Genomic DNA, 24,581 nt, shown 5'->3' on the forward strand with positions numbered 1-24,581 from the left:
AATTGCTTCATTTCGACAAATATCATAAATCATAAACAACATTTCACAACCTCACAACCAGGAAATGTCGTATAACCTGGAAATGGCGTAGCCATTCTCATGGCTTCAGAGGCGGGAATTTCCTGTTACGTTTTTACGCATGTCAAGATGGAAAACTTGTAAAGTGCGGAGCACAGCAGGCCCGCCTGTACCACCTCAACTAACAACTGCATCATAATATGTGACGGGTCGTTGAAAAGTGTCACTGTAGCGACGAAAGGTGAGCAGTAGTAATTGTCTGCAGTGATGGAGGAAAGAGCCATCACCCTGTCCATTAACTGGAATTCCATGCAGTGATTCCCAACCTGGTTGTTTTGCCACGGTAGTGTGCCGTGACAGATCTTCAGGGCTATCAAATTTCACATGATATGTCAGAAAATTATTATTATTACGAATATGCCGTTGTTCATCTATTTATGCTAGCGACATAAAGTGACAAGCAGAGCGTTTAAATGTTCTTCCATCAGATGGCTGAATGTACAATAAACCCGTGTACCCTCCTGTTGTCATTCATTCAACAAAAAAACTCATGGCTTCCAACCAGTCCAGTATGTCAGCTTTGTGTTCAATTAAATAATAAACCCAGATTTTGCGAGATCGTCATCATTTCAGCATTCAAACATTTTATAAAACTTTAGTTTGGTGGTGTATCTTGAGCTTTAATTCAATAAAGCTTTGAAAACAAGTATAGTATAGTATAACTAGAAATTATTGGACTAATAATGCAATCTAAACATCCTGTCATTGTGGTTGGACTCGTCTGTGTACAGCGTTGTTGGCCACTTGAGGCACGATGAGTCTGGTTCTTTCTGATCTCTTGGTGTGCTGCAGGGGACTGGAGAATGACAAGGTTACAGAGAGGAAGGTACTGTAGTAACACCACCATATTAACATATTCATACAGTATGTTACGCTCAGATGTGTTTATGGTCCAGGACCACCTGACCCATTGTGTGTGTTCATTCTTTATGCATTCAGAAAGAAGCTGAACGCTTCAGACAGCTCATACGATCTCCAGAGATTTTGCAAGAACTTGATCGTATATCGGGGCCTAAAACCAAAGGCTCCAAACAACTTACATGGGATGCTGTTTTCAGGTATTCAGCTTCTATATTTCGTGCAAGTAATTCAGTATTCCCATTTTATTTGTGGAGCATAAAGGGTTGTCCCTGCCGCTAATTCGATTGCACATATTCTTTAATTTCTGCTATTGAAGGTTTCTACAGCGATACCTCCAACGTGAGACTGAAGCCATGAAATCGAGTAAATCCAACGTCACAGCCACAACGCTGTCTCTCCGCCAGAAGAAGATGGCTGAAATGAGCAGTTTGATCAAATTTTTTGTACGCTACGCAAACAAACGTAAGGACCCTCTATTGGCTAGAGGTAGTATAGGTACCTTTTTCCTTATCAAAGAGCTTAGTTATGGGTATGTTAGTTAAATTTCTGTTCAATGCGTGGCGGGTATTTGTAGCGTCCTTTCCTTTGCTATTCAGGTGGGCCTCGGCTAAAGTGCAGTGAGCTGCTTAAGCATGTGATTGAGGTTCTTCAAAATTCATACAGCTGTTCAGCCTACGGCAAAGACTACAGCAGCCTGCTCCTAAAGGAAATCCTGTCTGTTCGCAAGTACTGGTGTGACATCACCCCACAGCAGTGGCACAGTCAGTAGAAAAATTAATGGGAACCTAACATGTTTAAAAAAAAAAAAATGTTTTTATTTGTCATAGGAATTTATTAATGGTAAGGATCAATGGATGTTTGATGTTTGTTGAAGGTCTTTTGGACGTGTACAGCGGCTTGTTCATCTCCTCATCCAAATCCATTAACCGTGTTCTTGTAAGTCGGGTCATCAACACGGTGGTGCAGGGCTGCTGCGTGCAGACTGATGGATGCAACAGAAGCCTGTTTAGCTTCTTCTCCAAGGCATTGCTCAACGCAAGGTGAGTCATTTCACAAACCTTTGATCTATTGTAGTAGGTATCTTCTTTTTAGCAATGTTTACTTTATTACCTCTCGATAAACACTGCACCTTAAATAGACACACACACACACACACACACACCTTTTCTTCTATTTAGGAGGAAAAAACCCACAATATAGCTGTAATTACTTTTAATAGGACCTACTCCACCTTGGGTTTTGGTAAACTCCACTGCTGAGAGGCCCTGTATATAATTCTTTCTTTTCTCTTGTTCTCATCAGGCATGAGAAGCACTTGACTGTTTTGGAGCATGTCATCTCAGCACTGAACACCTTTTTGAAAGCTGTGGCAATGAACTGTCGGATGAGGGCGTGTCGACTGGGAGAGGAACTACTACCATCAATACTGTATGTCTGGGCCAACATGAGGCCCAGTGCTGCTCTCAAAGAGGAGATTGTGGAGTTCTTCAACTTGCAGATCTGTATCCACCATCCCGAAGGAGCAAAGACCCAGGACACAGGTCATTGGATTTAGTGCTTTTATGAAAATTAGCATTACATATGCATGTAGTCACCAGAAAATGTTTTTCTTTGTTGATAGTATTTGGTTCAGAAGTGCAAGAAGAAAATATTCAACCCAAAATATATCTCTTATTTATCATGTGCAATATGATCCTGCTTGTGTCTTTATTTTGGCTGCATGTACAATAGATTAATTGTAAATGTGTTATTATTCTACCATTTAGGTGCTCATGCTGAGGACTGGACCAGGTGGCGGGATTTGCTATACAACCTCTATGAAGAATTAGTGAAAGAAATTAGTCATATTGGTAGCAGAGGGAAGTACGTCACTGGTACAAGACGCATCGCCGTCAAAGACAACATCATCAAGCTCACAGCTGAAATTTGTCACCAGGTGTTACCTGACGTCAGCTATTGGATGAATTTAAATTAGCTTTACACGTAGGCAAATCATGTATTCACAAATGTTATTCTTTTTTGTTTGCTTTACTTGTTAGCTTTTCAGTATTGACAGAGCCTACCCGATCTCAGAGGCAACGCAGACCTCCAACACAGCCTCCCTGATGGCTGGTTCCCTCTGTGGAACACCAAGCAAGCGGCGACGAATTGACCTCAGTTGGGAGGTTCTTTTGGACCGCCTGCAACCTCAGTGTAGTGACTTTGATATCATCCCATGGTATGAAAAGTGCAAAACACATTTTATTGCATACAACAAGATTTATTGAGAGAGAAAAAGAAAAACACTTTTATGTTTAACTCTCAGGCTGCAGGTCACTGAAGCTCTCATATCAAAGTACCCATCTATGATGCCCAGCCAAGCGATTGTCCCACTGTTATCAGTGCTGCACCAGCTCCTAGCTGAACACCGGAGAGGAGAAAGGGGGTCGTACGTGCTGCGCTGTTTACGAGAGGTAGCCCGATGTCAAGCTCATTTGCCCGAAAGGATCACAATGTACAAGCCAGAGCTGGAAAGACTATGGAGTCGGGTGTGGCCTCTGACACTGCGGGGTGTGAGCTCACCCCAGTTAGAAGCTCTCAGCCTAGACTTGCTGGTCTCCATTGTCCAAGGTGGACTGGTCAATATGGATAGAGAGTTCTGGAAGCTCTTCTCAGGATCAGCATGCAAACCGTCCCAGTGAGTCACTGCTTATTTTTATCCAGAAATATGACCCATCTGTCTATTTTTTTCCTATACTGCTACTTAGACTGAGATGCAGTGGAACCCTAACTCATCTTTATTTATAGAACACTTTAGACGTTTTAATATCTCAATATCACAATATTGCCGTTGTCGTTACATCTCTTGTGTCCAGGCAAGACTTAACTTGCTGTCAAGCAATAGTGTTAATCACTAATCACACTCCTCGGGTGTTTCTTTTTAGTAGCTCTTGACTGTGTTTTTCCCTCTAGGAGTGCTGTGATTTGTCTGGCCCAAGCTCTTCTGAAGTGTCCAGTCCCTAAGGACCATCTGGGAGTCCCAGATGGACCAGGGTCACCTAACTTGAAGGAAACCCTCATAGGATGGTTGTTGATGACAGATCAGAGTGACGAGATGGAAGATAGCTCCAAACCTCATCCTATCATTTGCAGGTTGCTGTTTCATTTTTCGTAGTCTTAGTTCCATCCTCGCTTTTATGGTTCAGTCCTCTTAAGTTTTTCATTCTATTTTGGCCTCCCACAGTGATTTTCCTCACAATCTAATAGCAAACATCTTGGTGTCCTTGACCTTGAAAGACACCCGGGCTGGCCTGAATTTCCTTTTAGGTTCTGAGGGAGTAGAGAGGTGAGAAGAAGCATCCTCTCACATAATAAGACCAGAAAAAAACATCAGACAATTCAGCTTTCATTGAAGCATTCCAATTTCAATTATCCTTTCTTTTAGTGCCTTTTCTCAAGAGTCGACATCGCTCAATGTTGATAAGGATTTGGATGAGATTGAGAGATTGTACTTGCAGTTCAGCTTCAACACACAGTTGGCGCAAAGCAAAGAATATGACAAGAAGTTCAAGGTGACGTCAACAGATGGGCACTTCACGGCCGTCTCCAGTCACAGAGAAAAGTTGGAGCAGTCTCTTCTTTGTGTTGCCGACAACCTTCTTAACTGCTACTTTCCTGACGTGAGTATTACAACTGCGCTCGTGTTTTGGTGCAGTCATCATAGTAAGACTTGCACTGATTACCTTCTACAGAGTCAGTCTACCCCTCCAGAGTGCCTGTTGCGCTGTTTTAGCCTGCTGACGGGTGTTCAAGCAAGTTACGTCTCCATAGGTTGCCTGACTGAGGATGAAGCAGGACGCTCCCAACTCTTCACTAAAGCTAAGGTGAGCATTCAAAGAATTTCAACTTTAAGTAGTCAACCTCTAGTATTCCTGTCCTTAGTTAAAGTATGTTTTGTTTGAAGACCCTGGCGCAGGAGTTAAGTGGATTTGTTTCTAGCGTGAAAGTGAAGATGAGTGAAGAATTAACCATGACCACGCTGAGGTCTGTTATGAGACTGTGTACTCTTTCTGCCACAACAAAAAACAAGGTGATTTAAAAATTTTTTTGAATGTTTTAAGATTTCATTAGTTACAACTTGTTTGTTTTTTGTCTTCTATTCAATAGGAAAATGTTTGCAAATTCTCCTCTCGTCTTTTCATAATGACTCTCCCGGCTAGTCTTGTCAGTGAGCTGGCAGAGATTTACAAAATTATGGTAAAATACAACCTCCCTTTTATGTAAAGTGCTTGGCATAGATTCATTCACTAAGGATTCCCATATCTTCAGCTTAACAATGTTTCTCCGAGAGCTGCAGTTGTGGATGAAGACGAACCAATGGATAATGACTGGGAAATGAACAGAACTCAGCATGGAGACGATGATCCTCTGTTTGATGATGAGGAGTCCCATAGTGGGAGTCAGAGACCCAAAGGAGGAGATAGCAAAGAAATATCAATTGGACCAGGTAAGAGGGAATCTCTTCAGTTACATGCATTCCTTTTCAAAAATGGGTTTAATTCCACACAGCAGCAGCATTAGCCTTCTGCATAAGATTCTGGAAATGATTCTTTTTACACATACTAAGTTTACAAACTAGGTGACAAAATTTTCTTGATCAACAATGACAATATTAAGGTAAAAACGAACTAATCCATTATTGTTAATTCTTAGGTTTTCTGTTTCTAAATTGCTTCAAGATAGGATTAATCAACAATCAGTACAATACAATCAGCATAATTCTTCAGTCATTTAATAAACTAATCAATTATTATACCCATCCTTATTTTATACAAATACTATTGGTGTGTATATATACATTAAATTAGTTTAACCACTCAGATCAATATTTAAATATGTCCTTTCTGTAGGTGCAAAAAGCTTGTTAGCGGAAGAGCATTTGGTCCACCAGGATCTTGCTCTCCTCGGAATCTTGGAGTTCTTGTGTGAGTGTGGTTCAGTCCAGCCCGTCCATGGCCAACTTTTTAAACCCCAGGACGTACGACGAAGGCTCTTGCTGCTGGTGGAGCAGATTGACCCTAGCAAAGCCCTGCATGTTAATATGGTAGGTATCATAAGGCTGTAGACATCTTAGCTTAAATGTTTGTGAACACAAGCACTCGGAGTAAAAAAAGTTCATTTCTCCGTGCAGTATCTTGTCCTGTTAAAGAAGCTTCCTGCTGAGGACTCCCTCACTCCAGAGGAGTTTGACTCTCTGCTTCGTCCTCTGGCGTAGGGAAACCTTTTTGCCTTTATTTGCTTTGTTGTTGTTTTTAAAATTACTTTTGTTTGTAAAACACAAAACTCAAAGCTAATGCCATAATTTTTAACTAATGCACTTTGCTGTCTTCACAGGGACCTGTGTTCTCTGTATCGCCAGGATCAGGAGATCTGTGTTGCACTTCTTATGGCTTTATTGCCCTCCATCAGGAGCTTGGGGAGAACCCACTACATGCAGTTGGAGATGAAACATGTGCAGGGCTCCCTCCTACAAGTGTTGTCAGGGTTCTGGTCTGTACTGTATCATTGTGGATTGTTTTAAAGGTGGTATCTCTGTATGTGAAACATTTAAGGTTTATGCTGGTGTTCTGTTTTAGTTACTTGAGCCAAACGGGGAAATGCACAGCTTCTGTCCGAGCTGCTTTAGTACGATCTCTGGTTGTGTTACTAGAGGTAAGACTTTAGAATGTATAATATTGTAATTTTTGCCAAAGATTACAATCCTTACAAGTCAGTGCTGGATGATATACCAGAAGACAATTCATTGATTTGATCTGTTTTAGCTGTCAGGGACAAATATTGCTACCACTTAGGTTCCTTAATATGTTATGATTCAAATGATCCCTTGTGCACTATGCCAGGCTGACCCATGTTGCAGTTGGGCCATATTGAGTATCAGGACGCCTGAGAGAGAGGAAGACCGTCCAGCGTCTGTCATCCTTCCGTCTCTCCTTGCAGATTCCCATCACCAAGTCCGCATGCTTGTGGCAATGTCATTGGAAAGGTATAGTAAAGCGTTAAAGCTAGCTCACTGTAGTCATTCACTTTGTAGTGACAAATACTTATTTAGCAATCTAGATATCCAGTCTTTTTCATTGTTGTGTTTTGGTTGCAGGTTGTTTCTGGACATGAGACCACACCATAGAGACAGGATAAAGATGCTGTCGCACCAACAAACAGCTTTTGAGAACATCTACTTGAAAGCTCAGGAGGGCATGAGACCTGTGGTATGATACTTTGTTCCTATCACCCATTTGCTTTGAAAATAAAACACATATATTTTACAATAATTTGTTGATATCATCAAATTCAGAAAAGCAACTCAACTGATGACGAGCAGGATGAGATTTTCAACCGTAGGGCCACCTTGCTGAAGAGTTTGTCAGTTGTGCTGTGTTGTAGTCCCGTCTGTGAAAAGCAGACCCTGTTTGCCCTCCTCCAATCTTACAAGGAAAATAATATCGAGGAGCACCTCATTAAGAAGGTAAAATACCAAAAATGTTTTGTTTGTTATTTTAATCTGAAACTCTTACGCTATAGATGGATAAACCATAACAGTCCAATGAGGGAATTTTAAGAACATTAAATTGGTTTAGCATTGTTTTTGTAACGTATGTATTAAGATGGAATTTGAATATGAATTATCATGACTGTAATTGGAGTAATTGTGTTGGATTAGAAGAGCTGTGTAATGAGTGAATTATAGATTTGTTATTGTAATGTTAGTTTGCAATGGTATCAGACTGTTATGAATACGATAAAATGTCAGTTACCTTTACGGTCCTTTTAGAGGGTCAGTTTGTTAGGAGAAAACCTTTCAGTGTGATTCATGCCATTGCAGACTATAACCACACTAATAAATATTCTTAAACTTATACCTCTTTGACATAATATAATTTTTTTTTCCAGTTCTTGTATCTCATTAGATTGTGCTAGTGTAATTTAGGCTGTGGCCATTGGATTTCCTTTGTAACAGTTTTGCTTCTGTCACAGATGTTGTGTAGTGTATCCAGAGCACTCGGCTACAACAACATGAAAACATTTGTCAGCTCTCACTTGTACTACCTGGTCGCTGAGTGGCTCTCCCAGAGACAGTCTGACGACAGCTACACGCTTGAATCTTTCCCTTTTACTCTACTTGATCATGGAACGCTCAAAGATTTCTATAGGTTAGAAAATAAAAACTTGAAATATGTCTTTCAATAATATTAACAAGCATTCGTTTAACATATTTGGCCTGCTTGCAGCTCCTCCTACCAGGTGCTCATCCCGCACCTTGTCTTCCTAGATGACTTTGAGCAAGTGAAGTCCATTGGTCGGTATATCGAGAGGGACTGGACAGAGCTACTGGCTGACTGTTTCCCCAAGATTATGGTCAACATCCTACCATACTTTGCGCTGTCTGGCCAGGATACACAGGTAGCGCAACAGAGGGAGAAGGCCCACCGTGTGTACGACCTGCTCAAAGATGCAAACTGTTTGGGCAAACAGGTAAAGCTGAATTAATAGGTTGAAATTAAATTTAAATCTTACATTTAACTTCTTGTGCCAGAGAATTTTAGCCACATTGTCATACATTCAGCACCTAATGCAGAAAGATGTGATGATTAATGAATGTCGTATTTACTATACTACGCTTGACAATTTTTTGCCATAGCAAATTGACAGCCTGATCCACAGTAACCTACCAGAGATAGTTGTCGAACTGCTAATGACTCTCTACGAAGGGGGTGCCGCTGAAGAGGACAGAGGAGACTTGAAACTCTTTATAGGGTAAGGGTGTCGAACTGTTGAGTTTTTTTTCTTCCATTTTTATTTTACATCCTCTAAAGTGGAATGCCCTACAATTTGTATTTCAGTCATAATTTTGGGAAAAATGTGCATTAAATTATTCTGTCCTTTTCAATAAAAAGCACCAACGTAAATCTCTTCTTAGGGAATTGGACCCTGTCCCGAACCCACCGTACTTCAGCTCTCTTGTCATCAAAGCTACGCTGGACTATCTGAGCAAATGCCACAGCGCAAACCATAAGTCCCTCGTAACCATTCTGTCAAAAACTCCAGTAAGACGTTCTCGTCTGATTATAACACTAATTATCCTGTTTATCATACTTTCTATGTACTATGATAAGCTGTCCCTTTTGTTCTAATCTTCCTCAGATATCTATTCAGAGGATTCTGCTGGCAGTTTGTGAAAAGGCAGCTGTGACAACTAACGGTTATGAACGTCATCGCATCCTCCTGATGTATCACCTCTTTGTCAACCTGCTACTCAGGGAGGTGAAAGGCAGTCTTGGAGGAGCTTGGGCCTTTGTCCTTAGAGACATCATCTACACACTCATCCACCATATCAACAGCTCGCTGTTGCAAGCAGACACACACAGGTCAATCGATAATGTTACACATGCTGCACATATAGTCATACTCTTCCACAATCTAACTGTACAAGAGTGTGAAAAGGTGGCTTAATTTTGATTACATCAAATTGTGAAACTAAATCCTTATATTTATATTTTCTCCATTCACAGACCAATTCAGTGTGATGAGGTCTCCAGCCGAAGTTTGTCCTTGTGCTGTGACCTCTTGACTGCTGTGTGTCAGGCTGCTCTGCAGTTCTGTGATGGTGCTTTACTAGACTGCCACCTAAAGGTTATTGTTGGTACTCTCACTGCACAGGTGACTAGCCAGCCAGCTATGTCTCACCAGGTAAGGATTTCGTGTTAAAAAAAAAAATCCAAGGGTGCTTGAAAACATTTTATATTCAAGTTTAACAGTCAAGATATTAAATGAAACAAACTTATACATGAATTAAATATGAATGATAATTTAACTCTGGGCAAACAGAATTAAGCATATCATAACAAAATGTTATTAGTTATTTATAGTTACTCTATCTATCTATCTAGTAGTGAATTTGTACACCACTGCACACAAACACTACAGTTAAAATATATATATATTTGTGACTCTTGTTTAGAGCCTTTCCTAGCTGACATTGAGCTGCCAGTCAATCGCAGTGCCAATGGGGTATATGCCACGGAGGAGGCGGGACTTCCTGGTTTTCACACATCAGCTTTGTTTCCGTTCCCTGTTTGCGATGTGTGGGCCGCATCCCAGTACTTGCGTTTCCGCCTTTGTGCCCCTCGGTTGAGCGTTCCCGTTGACGGGTACGAGTGTGTCCGTCTCAGGTGTCCGAAGCATTTCAGAGAGCGTGCGGTTGGGGGGCGCTGGAGTGGGGGTGCGAGTGTTGGAACGCGACCATCAGTGGCCGGAAACAATGCTGGTGTGAGAAACCCGGAAGTTGGAAGTCTGTGGCATATACCCCATAATATATATCATGTTACAGGCATATTTCTTTAAGCAGCCTTTTGATACATATGATTTGATTATTGAGGTAGTCATAAAGTAATGGGTACTCTTGTTATATTTAGGAAGAGAACAAATCTGTTAAGTAAAAAAAACAACCTTTATGGTACATATATTGCAGAAAATGGGGTGGGGGATTACTATATCATTTATATTAATTTGAAGCAACCTCACCATTGTTTATGTCTCTTGCATCTTTCTAGGTGCTCAGTCTATTGCAATTTCTTGTGATTGAAAATAAACACAAACTGAAGGGAGCCATTTGCAAGTTGGAACCGTTTCCTGACCTGCCTGAATTCCAAGCGCTCCGTTCTGTCCAGAACAATCTCAAATACAATTCTGGGACTTTCACATTGAGACAGGTAACAATTTTCTTTCTGTAATGTTTTAACAGCAATAATTTGATTGCCTTACTTTGTATTTCTCTGCTGGAATGGCTGGACATACAGACTTGAGTAAATCTGTCTCTGTATTATTCTGTTTAACTGCCACACTATATTTTATGTACAGGAGATATCACACTTCCTGTCTGTGACACCCTCTGACTCATTACCACTGACCAGACTTGAAGGAATCAAGCAACTTTCCCAAAAACTGCATGACAACAAGGATGAGATAAGAGAGCTGCTCAAAGAGTGCCATGGTAGGACACCAGATGCATTTGGTGTTAATATGTTCTATTTTTATTAGGCATTACCTCTAATACATTCTGTGTCTGCTCATACTTAGCTGAGCCCACCGACAGCATCCTGGTAATGCTGGTTCTGAACCTGTTGCGGCTCTGTAAGATGGCAACCAACCACCCTACTGGAGCTGACATTCTAGGTATATATGTTTAAGTGTCTGGCAACAGCAAACCAGCATGTTTTTCATATTCGAACTGTAACCTGTCTTCCAGAGGCAGCAGGAAGTAGTCTAGGTGAACTGGGGCCTGTAGATCTCTCCACCATCGTCTTACTCCACGGCAGAGACCCCCTTTATGAAAAGTCTGTGACTGTGTTCCCATCCACTGACTTGCAGTGGGTTTACATCGTCCTTAACTGCATAAACGATTCCCTCACTCACCAGTGGTAAGGGGTATTTTAATCTACGTAAATGTGTTGAAGGGAGATGTTTTATGACATTTATACTCTGGCAGTATTGACGTGAGGAAGGCAGCAACTCAGTCTGTGAAGGACATCCTTGCCACTCAGTCTGGAATCCATTTTTGGGAGCAGCACAAAGAAAGTAGAGACCCCATGTTAACATACCTAAATCCATTTCGAAAAGCCAATAAGAAGGTGGGTTTATGTCTAAAAATCGATTTTCTGTCATCCTTAGATTCCTGCTGTTTAACAAAATACACAGATGGTCATTTTTTCTACTTCCCCAAAATAAATACAAACACAATTCTCCCATACACATTACACTTGGCTTTGCTGTGACTTCAGCATTTTTACATAGAGTAGTGAAAAAAAGTCATTTTTCTATATGTTTATTTGAAGATCAAAGCAAATCATTGACCATTACTTTCCATTTTCTCAGGCATAGTTTTCTTAAATTTAGGAATATAATTCTAATTGCTCATTTGAATACTATAGGCTCGCTGTGAATCGTGAACTTGAAAACAAAAGCAAAAATGTTAGTAAACACACAAAATTTGAGTCACAACCATGACGATATATTATAACTCTCAAAAAGGCTATTAACTTGACTGCTTTATGTGCATTTTATGTTACAGGAGCGAATGCCATATTAAAATGATTCTATCACTCTTTAGTTCTAAACAGAGCCATGTTGTTGTTAGACGCTAGCACTGACTGTTCCCATTGCCAGGCGGCTGCGGTGAGCGCTCAGGAAAGTTCGGAGGCCAAGGAGAAACTGGAGAACCCAAAAATTTGGATCCCACAGATGGGTGGCCACTCCGTCTGGCTGAAGTCTCTGTGTACTGCCCTTCTGGATAGCGGTGGTGTCAAATGTGAGGTTCTCCTACTGTCCCGACCACTTTGCCTGGTAAGCAGCCTGATACGCAAACTGTAACTTTCCTATAATTTTGACCAGAAAAGCGCCTTCGTTGTGTCATTGATTGATGTGGTCCTTCTCTGTCTATAGGTGAACTTGGACTGTTGCCAGAGGCTGTTGCCACTCATTATTCATTCTATCCTCCTGGATGACAGTCAGGGCTCATGGAGAGAGTTTCTCTCTTCCCATATCCGGGACTTCTTCAGTTTTTGTTCCAGAAGTGCTCAGGCCTCGAGCCGCTCCACCACACCACTCAACCTTGACTCCGGTATGACAATTTGACAGTGATTTATAATATATTTTGTTGTCGTTAGCTTAAATAATTTTTTTGCAGAGACTGACACCGCCAGCCAAGGCTTGTACGACAAGGCATCTCTGCGTACCATGTTGGCAGTTATCGACTATCTGAGACACCAGCAGAGACCCCTGAGGTGTCATTATGTTTGTAATTATGTTGTACTTGTTAGCTAAAATTCTTTGTGACATTGTCATGTTCATTTAAAGAAAGCGTGAAATGAATTATGCTTGAATGAAGCCCACTGTCTGGTTTAAACATATCCTCCTATAAAAGTGAGCATTCATACATATTTGATTGCATTTTTCCTTGTGGAGGCAGCACTTCATCACCAAGCTGCTGATTTACATTTTGATCATTTATAGTGGATGAATGCGGGCACATGGAAATTCACATAGACCTGCTCACCCTTTCATAATGGCTCGGCACACTATAGAGACCCAAACTATTTGTATACAGTGCCTTAATACTATGTCAATCTGCAGACGCTCATTCCATGTCATCCATCTCCATGCTTTAGCAAGTCTTGTGGCACAGTGTGTGATTCCAACTTCTGGCTGGACCTGAACTACCTGGAGGTGGCCCAATCTGCTCAGTCCTGCGCTGCTCACTTCACTGCTCTGCTCTACACTGAGATATATGTGGATAAGATTAAATCTAATTTGGAGGACAGTCGCAGGTATGTACAGTATATAATTTGTAATGAAGTAATTCGATTAAATACCAGAAAGTTGTGAGTTAATACATTTTAGCTCAATCGCTTTATTACTTGAGTCGGTGCATTGCATGTTTCCACAGTTTATTTTGTCTTGTTGCATCTCAATTGAATGAACAGAACCAAAGGCAGAGCAACGCGTAAGATCAACTTTGAGGAGAACAGCCAAAATATCACCATTTCTAGTCTGACTGAGAAAAGCATGGAGGACTCCAATATCAGTTTGCAGGTCAGCCATGTTTCAAATATTCCCCTTTCAAGGAACATTATTTAGATTTTCTCTTAGCCACATGATTATTTTGCTTATTTAATCAATTTATCACAATAGAAGGACTGAATTTGGCTTGGGTTTGATTGACTTTTATGAACATAATCATAGGAACTGCTGATTGATGTCTACCGGAGCATCGGAGAGCCTGACAGTCTTTATGGCTGTGGAGGCGAAACAATGACCAGTCCACTAACAAGGTAATAAATAATCTTGTAATCTGGCATCCTTTTCAAAGTGACATGTTCCCTGTTACCGAGTTATCAGACTCACAGAAGTCTGCCAAATCAATTATGCAGGATTCGAACATACGAGCATGAAGCTATGTGGGGGAAGGCTCTGACCTCGTACGACCTTCACTCAACCCTACCAGATGTCACTCGACAAGTGGGAATTCTTCAGGCAAGTTAAACAGACTGGGCCATGTCAATTTAGATACTCTTAGTCTCATGGGTCTTAATTTACACAGTGAGTTAAAGTAAGGAGATTTACTATGGGCTGAAATACATATTACCAGAAACTAAATTTGAATGATGGTTTGAATTTGAGTTGCTAAACTTGAATTATTGCATTGAAAAACTGAATTTGAATTGCACAAATTGAATTTGTATTCATACTATTGTTTAATTTGAATGGGGTGTTGATGAGCAGTGTCGTGATTGCATCAAACATACCTGGTATTTTAGGAATTATGAACAAACACGTGGGAGAATAGGTTGTGGTCTGATGAAAACAAGGTTGAACTTTTTTATGGCCATAATTCCTAAAGCTATATTTGGCACCAACGCAACACTACTCATAATAACCAAAAGATGACCATAACTACAGTGAAGCTTTGTTGTGGCAGGATCATGCTATAGGGCTGTTTCTCTTGCTGGAACTGGGGCCTTAATCAAAATTGAGTGTATTATGAACGGTTCCAAAGACAGGTCAGTGTTAGTACAAAACCTTCAGGTTTCTGCAACCAAATTATTACAGTTGTATATTTTTGTGTCCTAATGCTTTTGTCCATGCAATGTACTGTACCTCTTGTATGTTTACTGTCGCTCACATAATGTATGTGTGACCCATGCAGGGCTTACAGAATTTTGGTCTGAATAGCATCCTCACCACCTACATGAAGGGTCTGGAAAGTGAAGGGGTGGAGTGGGGAGCTGAACTGAGAGAGCTCCGTTTCCAGGCTGCCTGGAGGAACACTCAGTGGGACTGCGATCTGTCTGAGAGGTGCGGAGAGGGAGAAGGGCCTTAATTGTAACATTATAGTGTTGGGTAACTTTGTATTCTTCATAAATGTCAGGAGTGACAAAAACAAGCCGGGTTTCCATGAGTCTGTGTTCTGTGCCTTGCAAGCATTGAGGGACAAGGAGTTCTCCATGTTTGATGATACTCTCAAACGTGCGAGGTGTGTTGACTATTTAGACACTAATGTAATTGCATAATATCAAATGGTCAAAGAATTTGGATCTTTTTCCACAGGGGTAGTGAAGTAGAGGAACTGTGTAAAGGCAGTCTGGAGGCAGTGTCCTCACTATACCCAACTCTCAGGAACCTGCAGAGCATCAGAGAGCTGGAGAGCATCAAACTGCTGTTCTCAAGGTAGTCGCAGAATATCAGCGCCAGTGTTAAGAATGTTAAAAATGCAATTTCACACTTTTTTCTGCCATTGTTTATCAGGCCATTCTCAGAGCTGGCTGCGAAGAATGTGTGTAAGCAATGGCGGCAGCACTCCCAGCTGCTCGCCAACAGTGAGTTTGCATTGGTGGAGCCCATCTTGGCCATTCGGTCTGTATCTTACAACACCCTGAGATCCAGAGCGGTGGACCACGACACAACTCGGTATCTCAGCTCAGCGCTTACCGACCACTTACTGGAGCTTTGCCAGCTAGCTCGTAAAGCAGGAAACACACAGGTAGCGTCCGCAGAAACTTTGACTGTTTGGCCACCTGCAAGTCATCAAGCTGCACAATTCACTATGTTATCTTTTGGAATGTTAAACCCTAATCTGGTTTATTCATATTCAAGCAAGATAGCAATAGTTGTGTATTAATTTATAGTGACAGTGTACAGTATAATTGTGGTTGAGCATCAGCATTTAATCATCTTTTCTGATCACCAATAAACGTTCATAATATTTGCCGCTTATATTGGTAACTTTTGACAAATTGCATACCACAGAAGTGTGCAGTTTGGTGTAAACTGGGGTTTATTTGAGAGGTGAACCTACTTTCACAATGAGTTATGACAGTGGTTGACTGTAGCTCTCCTACAGTTCTCAACATGTTAACTATTGTGTCCAGTTGGCGGAGCGAGCAGTGTTTCAAATGAAGGAGCTTGGAGTTGAAGGACCTCGGCCATCATCATCAATATCACCGTGGCAACTGGAGGAAGCTCAGGTGTTTTGGGTAAAGGGAGAACATGGTCTGGCTCTAGGCCTCCTGAGACAGATGATACAGAAGCTTGAGGAAAAGGTAAGAACTCAAAAAAACTTTACACAACTTAACTTGCTCTTGATCACAATAAAAGTCTTACCATAGTTTTTTTTTGTCGTCTTTTTGTGTATGTTAAACAGTTTGACTTCAACCCTGCTCTGGCACCAGTCTACACCGAGTGCCTCAGGCTCTGTGGTAACTGGCTGGCTGAAACGTGCCAGGAAAGTCCTGGAGTCATTTTGGAGAAGTACTTGGAGAGGGTGAGAGCTTGTCTGCATGTTTAACCACTTATCTGCACGCACGAGCAAAATAAAGCAACAATACTTGTACTATGTTATTCATAACCTTTTACCAGAGCTGGAAGTGTCTCTTTTTGTAATCTTCTCTTAGGCTGTTGAGGTAATTGAGGGTGAATCCGGAGTGCAGGATGCCCGGCTTCAGAATGAGCGAATTGAGGCCTTCCTGTCCCTGGCTCGATTTTCAGACGCCCAGTACCAGAGCATTGATAAATACATGACTTCGTCTGAGTTTGAGAATAAGCAGGCCCTGCTGGAGAAGGCCAAAGAAGAAGTGGATCTAATGAAGGAGCGTAACGTGACCAAAAACAGGTTTGCACAACAACCTGTATTTTTATTTTCATTGTGTGTTTTATTTTATGCTCTGCATAGATAGGGACGAGCACTGTTGCCAATAGTGGGGAAAAAAGCGTTATTGATGTCTCACTAAATTGTTTGGAATTGCCTATATTAATTGGTACCAAAAAGTAAAAGTACCATCGCTATACTGTTAACTCTGATCCCAAAACAGTTTAATATCATTTCAAACTTATCTCACAACAGTGCACATAAATGGCTTACATTTGATTTGGTATTGACAAAAATGCATCATACTTGTGCACATGGTGAGAAAGACTCTCCGTAACTTCTCTAATAACCCAGGCTGAACTTGGCTCCTTCCCGACTTACAAAGCTTGTCTCAGTCAAGAAGTATTACTTCAACATATGGACTTGAACCGATTACTGTACTGCTTTTCTATTTAAATAGGACTTTGGCACCAAATTTCGCAATTGATAGGAATGCACTTGTGTTTTCTCTGCATCCAGGTATACAATAAAGGTTGAAAGAGAGCTGGAACTGGATGAGAGGGCCCTTTCCAACCTGCAGGCAGACAAACAGCGCTTCCTGTGTAAGGCAATAGAAAACTACATACAGTGTCTGGAACAAGGTGAGGAGCACGACACATGGGTGTTCCGCTTGGCATCGCTCTGGCTGGAAAATGCTGACATTAAAGCTGTCAATGACATGATGAAGGTTTGTCGGTCACATCAGAATTTCTTGCTTGTAAAAGTTTTTGGCTCGTACAATATGTCCTGGTGTATGCGTCTCTTGGATTAATCAGACTCATCGTCATTCTTTCAAATGTTGCAGAAAGGAGTGAAGAAGATCCCCTCCTACAAGTTTCTACCTCTCATGTATCAGCTTGCTGCCCGTATGGGAACCAAGATGGCTTCTGGAAGAGAGGATGTGGGCTTCCATGACGTCCTTGGTGAAGTGAGACATTACTCTTTCTGAAGCAGATGATTCAATGATTCTGTTCTTGTGGGGGAACGTGCATGACCCCTGTTGCGACCTTTACACGTTTTGTCTCCTCACAGTTGATCTTCCGCTCTTGTCTTGAGCACCCTCATCATACACTGTTCATCATCTTTGCCCTGGTCAACGCTAACAAGGACGAAGAGTTTTGTAGTAGTCGGATGACAAAGACTGCTCCACGGCAGTCATCGCCGTTTGACATGGTAGGATCACAATGAAGGAAGGAAACCTAATTAATGATTTTAAAAATATAATACAGATAGTAATAGGAGTAGTGCGTTCAGCTACCCATAATTCATTTATACAGCGATACAGAGGGTTTGAGGCATGCTGTTGTCATATTTATGAATGAAATACGATGACATCCACCACACGTATTCACCGAGCTCACCTTGATCAATTGTTCCAAAAATGGCATGCTATTAGTAGGTTTTTGCTCTTCGTGGGCCGGGCCAGTTCCTAAGCCCTGCGAATGGCGATGGTTGACTGTCGAGTAAAATATAAATGTAAAAAAAAGAAAAATACAGTACAGTAATTTCTGGACTTTAAACTGCTACTTTTTTCACTTGCATTTGATCCTGCGGCTAATACAAAGGTGCTGCTTATCCATCAGATCACAAGGGGGCGCACTATAAAGGAAGCACAAGAGCGTCAGGCAGAGCAAAAAAAACAAACAAGTGAGCCCAAATACAGTAGGAGAGACAGAACGAGAGCGAGACAATTTGCGCTCTCATTATGGAAAAGAAAGTAGCGGGAACCCGGTGCGGTAACATTAAAACATCTGCGACTTACAGTCGGGTGCGGCTTATATGTGTAATAAACTCGAGTATTCCCCAAATTTAGCTAGCACGGCTTATCGTCAGGTGCGCCTTCTAGTCCAGAAATTACTGTATATATATATATATTAGTCCATCTTCTGCTCAAATCGGTGATCGGTTATCTTTTTCTTTTTTTTTTCGTACTCGTTGATCAGTGATCGGTCGAAAAATCCTGATCATGTAAAGCCTACTGTACATACAGGCTGTACACCATTTATATAGGCCTTATCATACATTTGACACAGGTTGCTCTTGATGCTACCTTTGTGTTGTAAATGTAAACATTTATCCTCACTTGTTGTCTTTTCAGATTCAGTCTGTGTACAGTTGTTTGAGAAAAACAAATACATACAGTATATTTTGCCTTACAGGAACGTTCAGATGTGGCCCTAAAGATCATCAGTGCCATCAGGAAAAAGAGAGGCGAAATGATCCGGGGTATCGAGCGACTGTGTGACGCTTATATCACACTTGCTTATCTGGATGCCAGCAGGCACAAGACGAACAAGAGTGAGTGAAACAGTTATACATACGATACATGTATGTGTTTTTCACTAATACAGTAATTCAGGTAGACAGCATTTCACTGTCCTTCGTGGATATCAACGACACTTTTGTAATGTCTAGATTACAAAAGTCGAGTAATGTCTAGATTGTCACTGATTCCCGTTTTGTATCATTCATTACAGAGGCAATTCCCATTCCAGCGGATCAGCCCATTCATCAAATAAAAGACATGGATCAAGTTGCAATTCCAACTGTTGAGCTCAAGGTGCCGATATGTTTTGGATTTTGAATTATTATTATTTTTCCCGTAGGAAATAGAATAGAAATAGAATTATTTTAATTGTATTTTTTTTTTTACTAATATTGTCATATAGCTTATACTGTAAAGGTAATATTTTAGCATTGAGTGCAAAAATATGTTTCCATTGAGTACCGTTACATTTTTGTTACCTTGATATATTCATTTAAAAAAAACAACAACAGTTTTTAGGTTGAAACAACAGTTTTTAGGTTGAATTCCTGTTTTTTAAACAATGAACCCTTCAAGTTGCATAGGTCTACTATACACCATTTTTTACTCGAGAATTATTTTTGCCATGACCACACTTTTTAATTTTTTAATTTTTTTTTACAATTTAACTGTTTGAATAGGTTGATCCTACAGGTCGCTATGATGATGTGGTTACCGTCCATTCCTTCATGCCTCATTATCACCTGATTGGAGGAGTCAACCTGCCCAAGATCATAGACTGTGTCGGCTCTGATGGCAAGAGCAGGAGGCAGCTGGTCAAGGTGAATAGATGTTTATTTGCTAGGTGTGTGTGCGTTTTCAAGCTCATTTCAATCTGGCTTTGATGTTCTGGTTAAGTAGGTTGCCAGTACAAATAAGTGCAAATGTTTTTTTGTTTTTTTCCCCTGAACATTTATTCTGGCTTAGTCCCATGCACTCATCTGTTTGATTGGTGACGTCTCTCTTTTTGCCTTCTGTTAATAATTAATGTGTTTCTGTGTGCAGACAAACACTAAGTTTGCAGATCACAAATAGTTTTTCGCACCTTTGTCATCAATAGCAGGGTGTGTGTTTTTAAATTTGTGAAAAACTTTAAAGCTAATCATTTACTATTTGAGACAGTCATAAGGAAATGCACTTCTAATATTTTCTTGTTCAATTGTAAATTACTTTCTAATGTACTATTTTGTGTATTTTCTATCGTGAGCAAACAAGCATAATTTATAATCATGGAAACACATGATAATCAGACTTATCTCAGTTGTATCAGCGTCTCTCTTTGTGAACAGGGTAAAGACGACCTGCGACAAGATGCGGTGATGCAGCAGGTGTTTAGCATGTGTTCCATGTTGCTGCAGCGCAATATCGATACTCGCAAGAGGAAGCTCAACATCAGAAGATATAAGGTCACACACTTTGATAGATCTGTTTAATATTTGAGCCTCATTATTCACAGATAATTCCTTTCTTTTCAAGATGCAGGGGCTCTCGTACATATTAGTTTTTCATTTGCTCCCAGTGAGTGAATCTCATCAATGGTATAGAAAATGGGTGGATGTTTTGTGTGGGCAAGTGATTGACTATGGCAAGTTCTGACTTAAAGGGGAAGTCAAGCCCAACATTTTCTTTACAATATGTTCTATGCAGCTCCACTAGTCCTGAACACTGTAGTCTGGGTAATATTGTGTTTTGGGATTATGAATTAAGCAGTAAAATCCACCTGTTTTTATCCATCACAGGGTGCAGCCATTTTGCCACTTGCTGTTGACTGAAAATTACATCACATTTGCTCATTGCTCAGGTAACGACCACCTGTTTGGTCATGTGACGTTAGCAAGCTGAACTGTGATTGGTCATTACCTGAGCAACTGTTATGCCATTTTCAGTCGACAGCAAATGGCCACCCCATGAAATGGATAAGAATTGGAGGATTTTTCTGCTTAATTAATTTTCCACAAATGAAAATATTAATCAAAATAACATACAACATATTTTTGTACGGATAATTTTTGGGCTGACTTCACCTTTTAAGTACAAATTCAGGTTACATCACCACTGCAGGATTAGAAACGGACCTGCTGTACTTCCTTCAGCCATTTTTAGAGGGGAATAATGATTTTATGCTCCTTTCAAGGTAGTGCCGTTCTCCCAGTGCAGCGGGGTTCTGGAATGGTGCTCCGGTACGGTTCCCCTTGGAGAGTTCCTGGCAGATCCTGTCAAAGGGGCCCACAAACGATATCGACCTGAGGACGTGTCCAGCCTTGCCTGCCGCAAGAAGATGATGGTACTCCTACCACACTGAGAAGCACTGGTTTACAGTAGTGGAAGAGCAATTAACGGTTCTGTTTGTCAATATGTTGCTAGCGTAGATCAATACATAGATAGAGATACGGTACATATTTTGTGGTAAATAGATAATTTTCGGACCACTTACATTTTATATTGGACAATTTTCCCTGCCACAAAAGTGCTACAGCACAGTGGTTGGAAATCACCCATCTAGAGTTTATGGTCGTCACATTATTTTTAAATGACTAGGAACATGCATTGCAGCAAAATAAATGTCGCTTTGCTAATTAACGTTGTCATTATAGGACGCGAAGGGGTTTGACGAGAAGCTGCATGCTTACATCGAGGTGTGCAAAAACTTCAAGCCCGTTTTCAGATATTTCTGCATGGAACGCTTTGTGGACCCCGCAGTGTGGATGGAAAAGCGGCTGGCCTACACCCGCAGTGTGGCCACCTCCTCTATCGGTACTCAAAAACAAAGTGACCTTCATATTCAAACAACCGTGTTTGGTTGCATGAACATTTTAAAGCAGTTTATCATACAGTAACTAGCCCACATTTTTATGGATGTAGCCTCAGTAAAATCTCTTATTAGCTGTGATGTCTTGAAATTGCGGGTGAATGATTTGACTAATTTGTGAACAACAGTCGGATATATCGTTGGCCTCGGTGACCGACACATTCAGAACATCTTGATTGATGAACAAACTGCTGAACTGGTGCACATTGACTTAGGTAACATCTTCATCAATACTACCATAAGCATCATTCAAAGTGCAACACTGTGAACACTTTGGCCATGGTCCTGCTTTATGGTTGTGTGCAGGTGTGGCTTTTGAGCAAGGCAAGATTCTGCCCACCCCTGAGACCGTCCCCTTCAGACTCTCCAGGGATATTGTGGATGGGATGGGAATCACTGGAGTGGAGGGAGTTTTCAGGAGGTCAGGAGCAGGGTTATTATAGTTTTGGAATTTTCATTATAGTTAGTTTTTATTTCATTTTTGAGTTTTGTTTTTTAAATTTAGTTAGTTAGTTAGTTAGTTTAAATTAGTTTTCAGGGCTGCTCTGTTAGTTTTTATTTAGTTTTAGTTAGTTAAATGCTTAGTTTTACTTTAGTTTGAGTTATTTTTAGTATTAGTTTTCGTTTTTAGAAAATATTGTGTATTACTTGTGTGTAATATTTATTAAATACCATGGTAAAATGAAAAAATAAATGCCATTTTTACCTAGTGTTGCGTTTCGGCTGAATTAAATGAAAAAGCAGGCAAGGCGAGCCATTAGAGCCAAAAGTCAAATGCAAAATTGGCACTTGAGTGACGTCATCTGAAGGTGCTTTTCTATTGGCTGCTGATAAATGACGTCACGTCTGTGCGACACACTGCCAAACATCCTTATTCTGATGAATATTGAAATAAATATACTTAAATCACATAAAAAATGTATTAATTTAAAATCAACCCCACATGCTCATTTATTAAATTAAATACCAAAGACGTAAACTAAGGACATTTTCACTATAATTATATTTAGTTTTAAAATATAAAACGTAGTTTCAGTTCATTTTCGTTTAAGAAAACAAAACATTTTCGTTTTTATTTTATTTCATCACCGAAATTTTTATTTTTATTTTAGTTGTATTTATGTAGTTAGTCTTAGTTAACTAAAATAACCTTGGTCAGGAGGCACGGACGGAGGGAGTGAGGAAACTGTCATTGTAGTTTTAAATGTGACTAGTGGAGATTGTTTCTTTTTTAGTAGAATAAGAATAATATTTTTTATTTGTGCAAAGAAGCAGCACACAAGAATAATTAACTACTTGAAGACCCTTTAAAAAAAAATTATATCCTCAAAGTTGAATAATTTCCATAATTCCATTCAAAAAGTCAAAAGTTTCAAAGATTATTGATTCAGGGCTCACAATTGAAGTATTTAATTGCTTATTTTTACGTGATTTGGGCAGGATTTAACAAAAAATTGAATACTGTGTCGAAATTACCATCACCAAGTGTTTTGCATTTGGGGGGGGGGGGGGGGGGGGGTGGATGGATAGATGGATTGTATTTTCAAAATAAAAGGTCAATCTTCAGCATCTTCTCGTGTGCCGTGGCATTGCCTGGGGGTCCTGGAAGCCCAGGCTTTCTTGATGCTTGCTGCCATCTCTTTGATTTTGGGTCTAGTGGCCCTCGTCATCCTGTAATACAAGACAATACCTTAAATTAAGTTAAATGTAATGTTCTTCCTGTCTAGATGTTGTGAGAAGACCATGGGGGTCATGAGAAGCTCTCAAGAAGCTTTGCTGACCATCGTGGAGGTACCACAAAAAACTTGCCCGCACCCAGCTGCTGGCTTTTTCCTTATTAAAATGTGTCCAGTGTCTCCTTTAGTGACACACGTAAGTCCCTTGTGATTTATGTGTCCCCGTGCATTGTGCGTCGTGCAGGTGCTGCTCTACGATCCCCTTTTTGACTGGACCATGAACCCCCTAAAAGCTTTCAACCTGCAGCATGACGAGCAGCAAGAGCTCAATGCCACTCTCACTTCAACCATGGGAGGGGACGACTTGGACAACCACCGTAAAAACAGGTGCGGAAACACTTTCTCATTTACGTTATTGTGGACAGCCCAAGGCACACCTGTGCAATAAATGGTGGTAACACCAGATACTGACAAGTTTTATGACACCCTCCCGCAGTGACAGCCAGAGCTTCAACAAGGTGGCGGAGCGAGTGCTGCTGCGACTGCAGGAGAAGCTGAAGGGAGTGGAAGGGGGCACGGTCCTCTCCGTGGACGGCCAGGTCAATCTGCTCATCCAACAGGCCATGGACCCCAAAAACCTCAGCAGGCTCTTCCCAGGCTGGCAGGCCTGGGTGTAGATGACACACCAGAACAGGTTCTTACATTAACTCTATGTTCATTTTTACATTAAAAATGAAATATGTTCTTTATGAAGGTAGCAAACATGCTTGAAAGTTTTTTTTTTCTTTTTAATTTTTACATTCTTCACTGCAATTTTAAGTTGACTTATGTTGGCTTTATTGATGCTCCTATTACTTTGTAATTATATGAAATGTAGCTGAAATAAAGCAAACTGAAAAAAGAAACCTTGATATTTGGTGTGTTTGCACTATGCACTCAAGCAAGGCACTGAGTGTTTAGACAAGTGAACAAAGTTTGTTGTGGGCCGAGGTGGAAAACTTCAGAAGATGTGAGAAAACGAGGCGTGTCCACATTGCCTCGCCATCACTCATTCGATCACTCTGGGGGACACACCGCAATGACATTAGAGAGAGAACTTTTCTTCAGAAGTAGCCGCTAGTCAAAAATAACACTTCA

At 40.7% G+C, this 24,581-nt stretch overlaps 1 protein-coding gene across 1 annotated transcript; it reads left to right on the forward strand.

The window, feature by feature from the left end:
* Positions 1-114: 114 nt before the first annotated feature.
* Positions 115-24,343, forward strand: atm (ATM serine/threonine kinase). Its single transcript, XM_086080525.1, has 63 exons — positions 115-259; positions 810-904; positions 1,018-1,136; positions 1,256-1,401; positions 1,536-1,700; positions 1,814-1,979; positions 2,242-2,480; positions 2,706-2,875; positions 2,979-3,157; positions 3,245-3,616; positions 3,892-4,071; positions 4,163-4,264; positions 4,364-4,598; positions 4,671-4,802; positions 4,883-5,008; positions 5,086-5,175; positions 5,248-5,425; positions 5,829-6,022; positions 6,110-6,189; positions 6,313-6,468; positions 6,555-6,630; positions 6,819-6,961; positions 7,073-7,184; positions 7,271-7,441; positions 7,951-8,126; positions 8,205-8,448; positions 8,615-8,730; positions 8,894-9,020; positions 9,118-9,341; positions 9,486-9,663; positions 10,527-10,685; positions 10,834-10,966; positions 11,053-11,148; positions 11,222-11,393; positions 11,462-11,603; positions 12,139-12,315; positions 12,415-12,592; positions 12,659-12,755; positions 13,140-13,298; positions 13,455-13,563; positions 13,714-13,802; positions 13,902-14,004; positions 14,678-14,826; positions 14,900-15,004; positions 15,079-15,198; positions 15,277-15,511; positions 15,900-16,070; positions 16,172-16,291; positions 16,422-16,639; positions 17,135-17,342; positions 17,460-17,582; positions 17,687-17,827; positions 18,814-18,952; positions 19,132-19,214; positions 19,601-19,741; positions 20,249-20,365; positions 21,094-21,243; positions 21,554-21,713; positions 21,897-21,983; positions 22,075-22,189; positions 23,496-23,559; positions 23,689-23,831; positions 23,941-24,343. The coding sequence occupies exons 2-63, from the start codon at positions 833-835 to the stop codon at positions 24,119-24,121; spliced, it is 9,252 nt and encodes a 3,083-aa protein (XP_085936651.1). The 5' UTR covers positions 115-259; positions 810-832; the 3' UTR covers positions 24,122-24,343.
* Positions 24,344-24,581: the final 238 nt, after the last annotated feature.

The sequence above is a fragment of the Leptonotus elevatus genome, chromosome 7, assembly GCF_054856555.1.
Source record: "Leptonotus elevatus isolate MCC_2025b chromosome 7, RoL_Lele_1.0, whole genome shotgun sequence".
Classification (NCBI taxonomy): Eukaryota; Metazoa; Chordata; class Actinopteri; order Syngnathiformes; family Syngnathidae; genus Leptonotus; species Leptonotus elevatus.

Excerpts from the sequence above, each read along its gene's own strand:
- atm (XM_086080525.1), top strand. The coding sequence starts at position 833 with ATGAGTCTGGTTCTTTCTGATCTCTTGGTGTGCTGCAGGGGACTGGAG. Across the intron at positions 4,803-4,882 it reads AACTCTTCACTAAAGCTAAG|ACCCTGGCGCAGGAGTTAAG; the intron begins GTGAGCATTCAA and ends TTTTGTTTGAAG. Across the intron at positions 6,962-7,072 it reads GTGGCAATGTCATTGGAAAG|GTTGTTTCTGGACATGAGAC; the intron begins GTATAGTAAAGC and ends TTTTGGTTGCAG.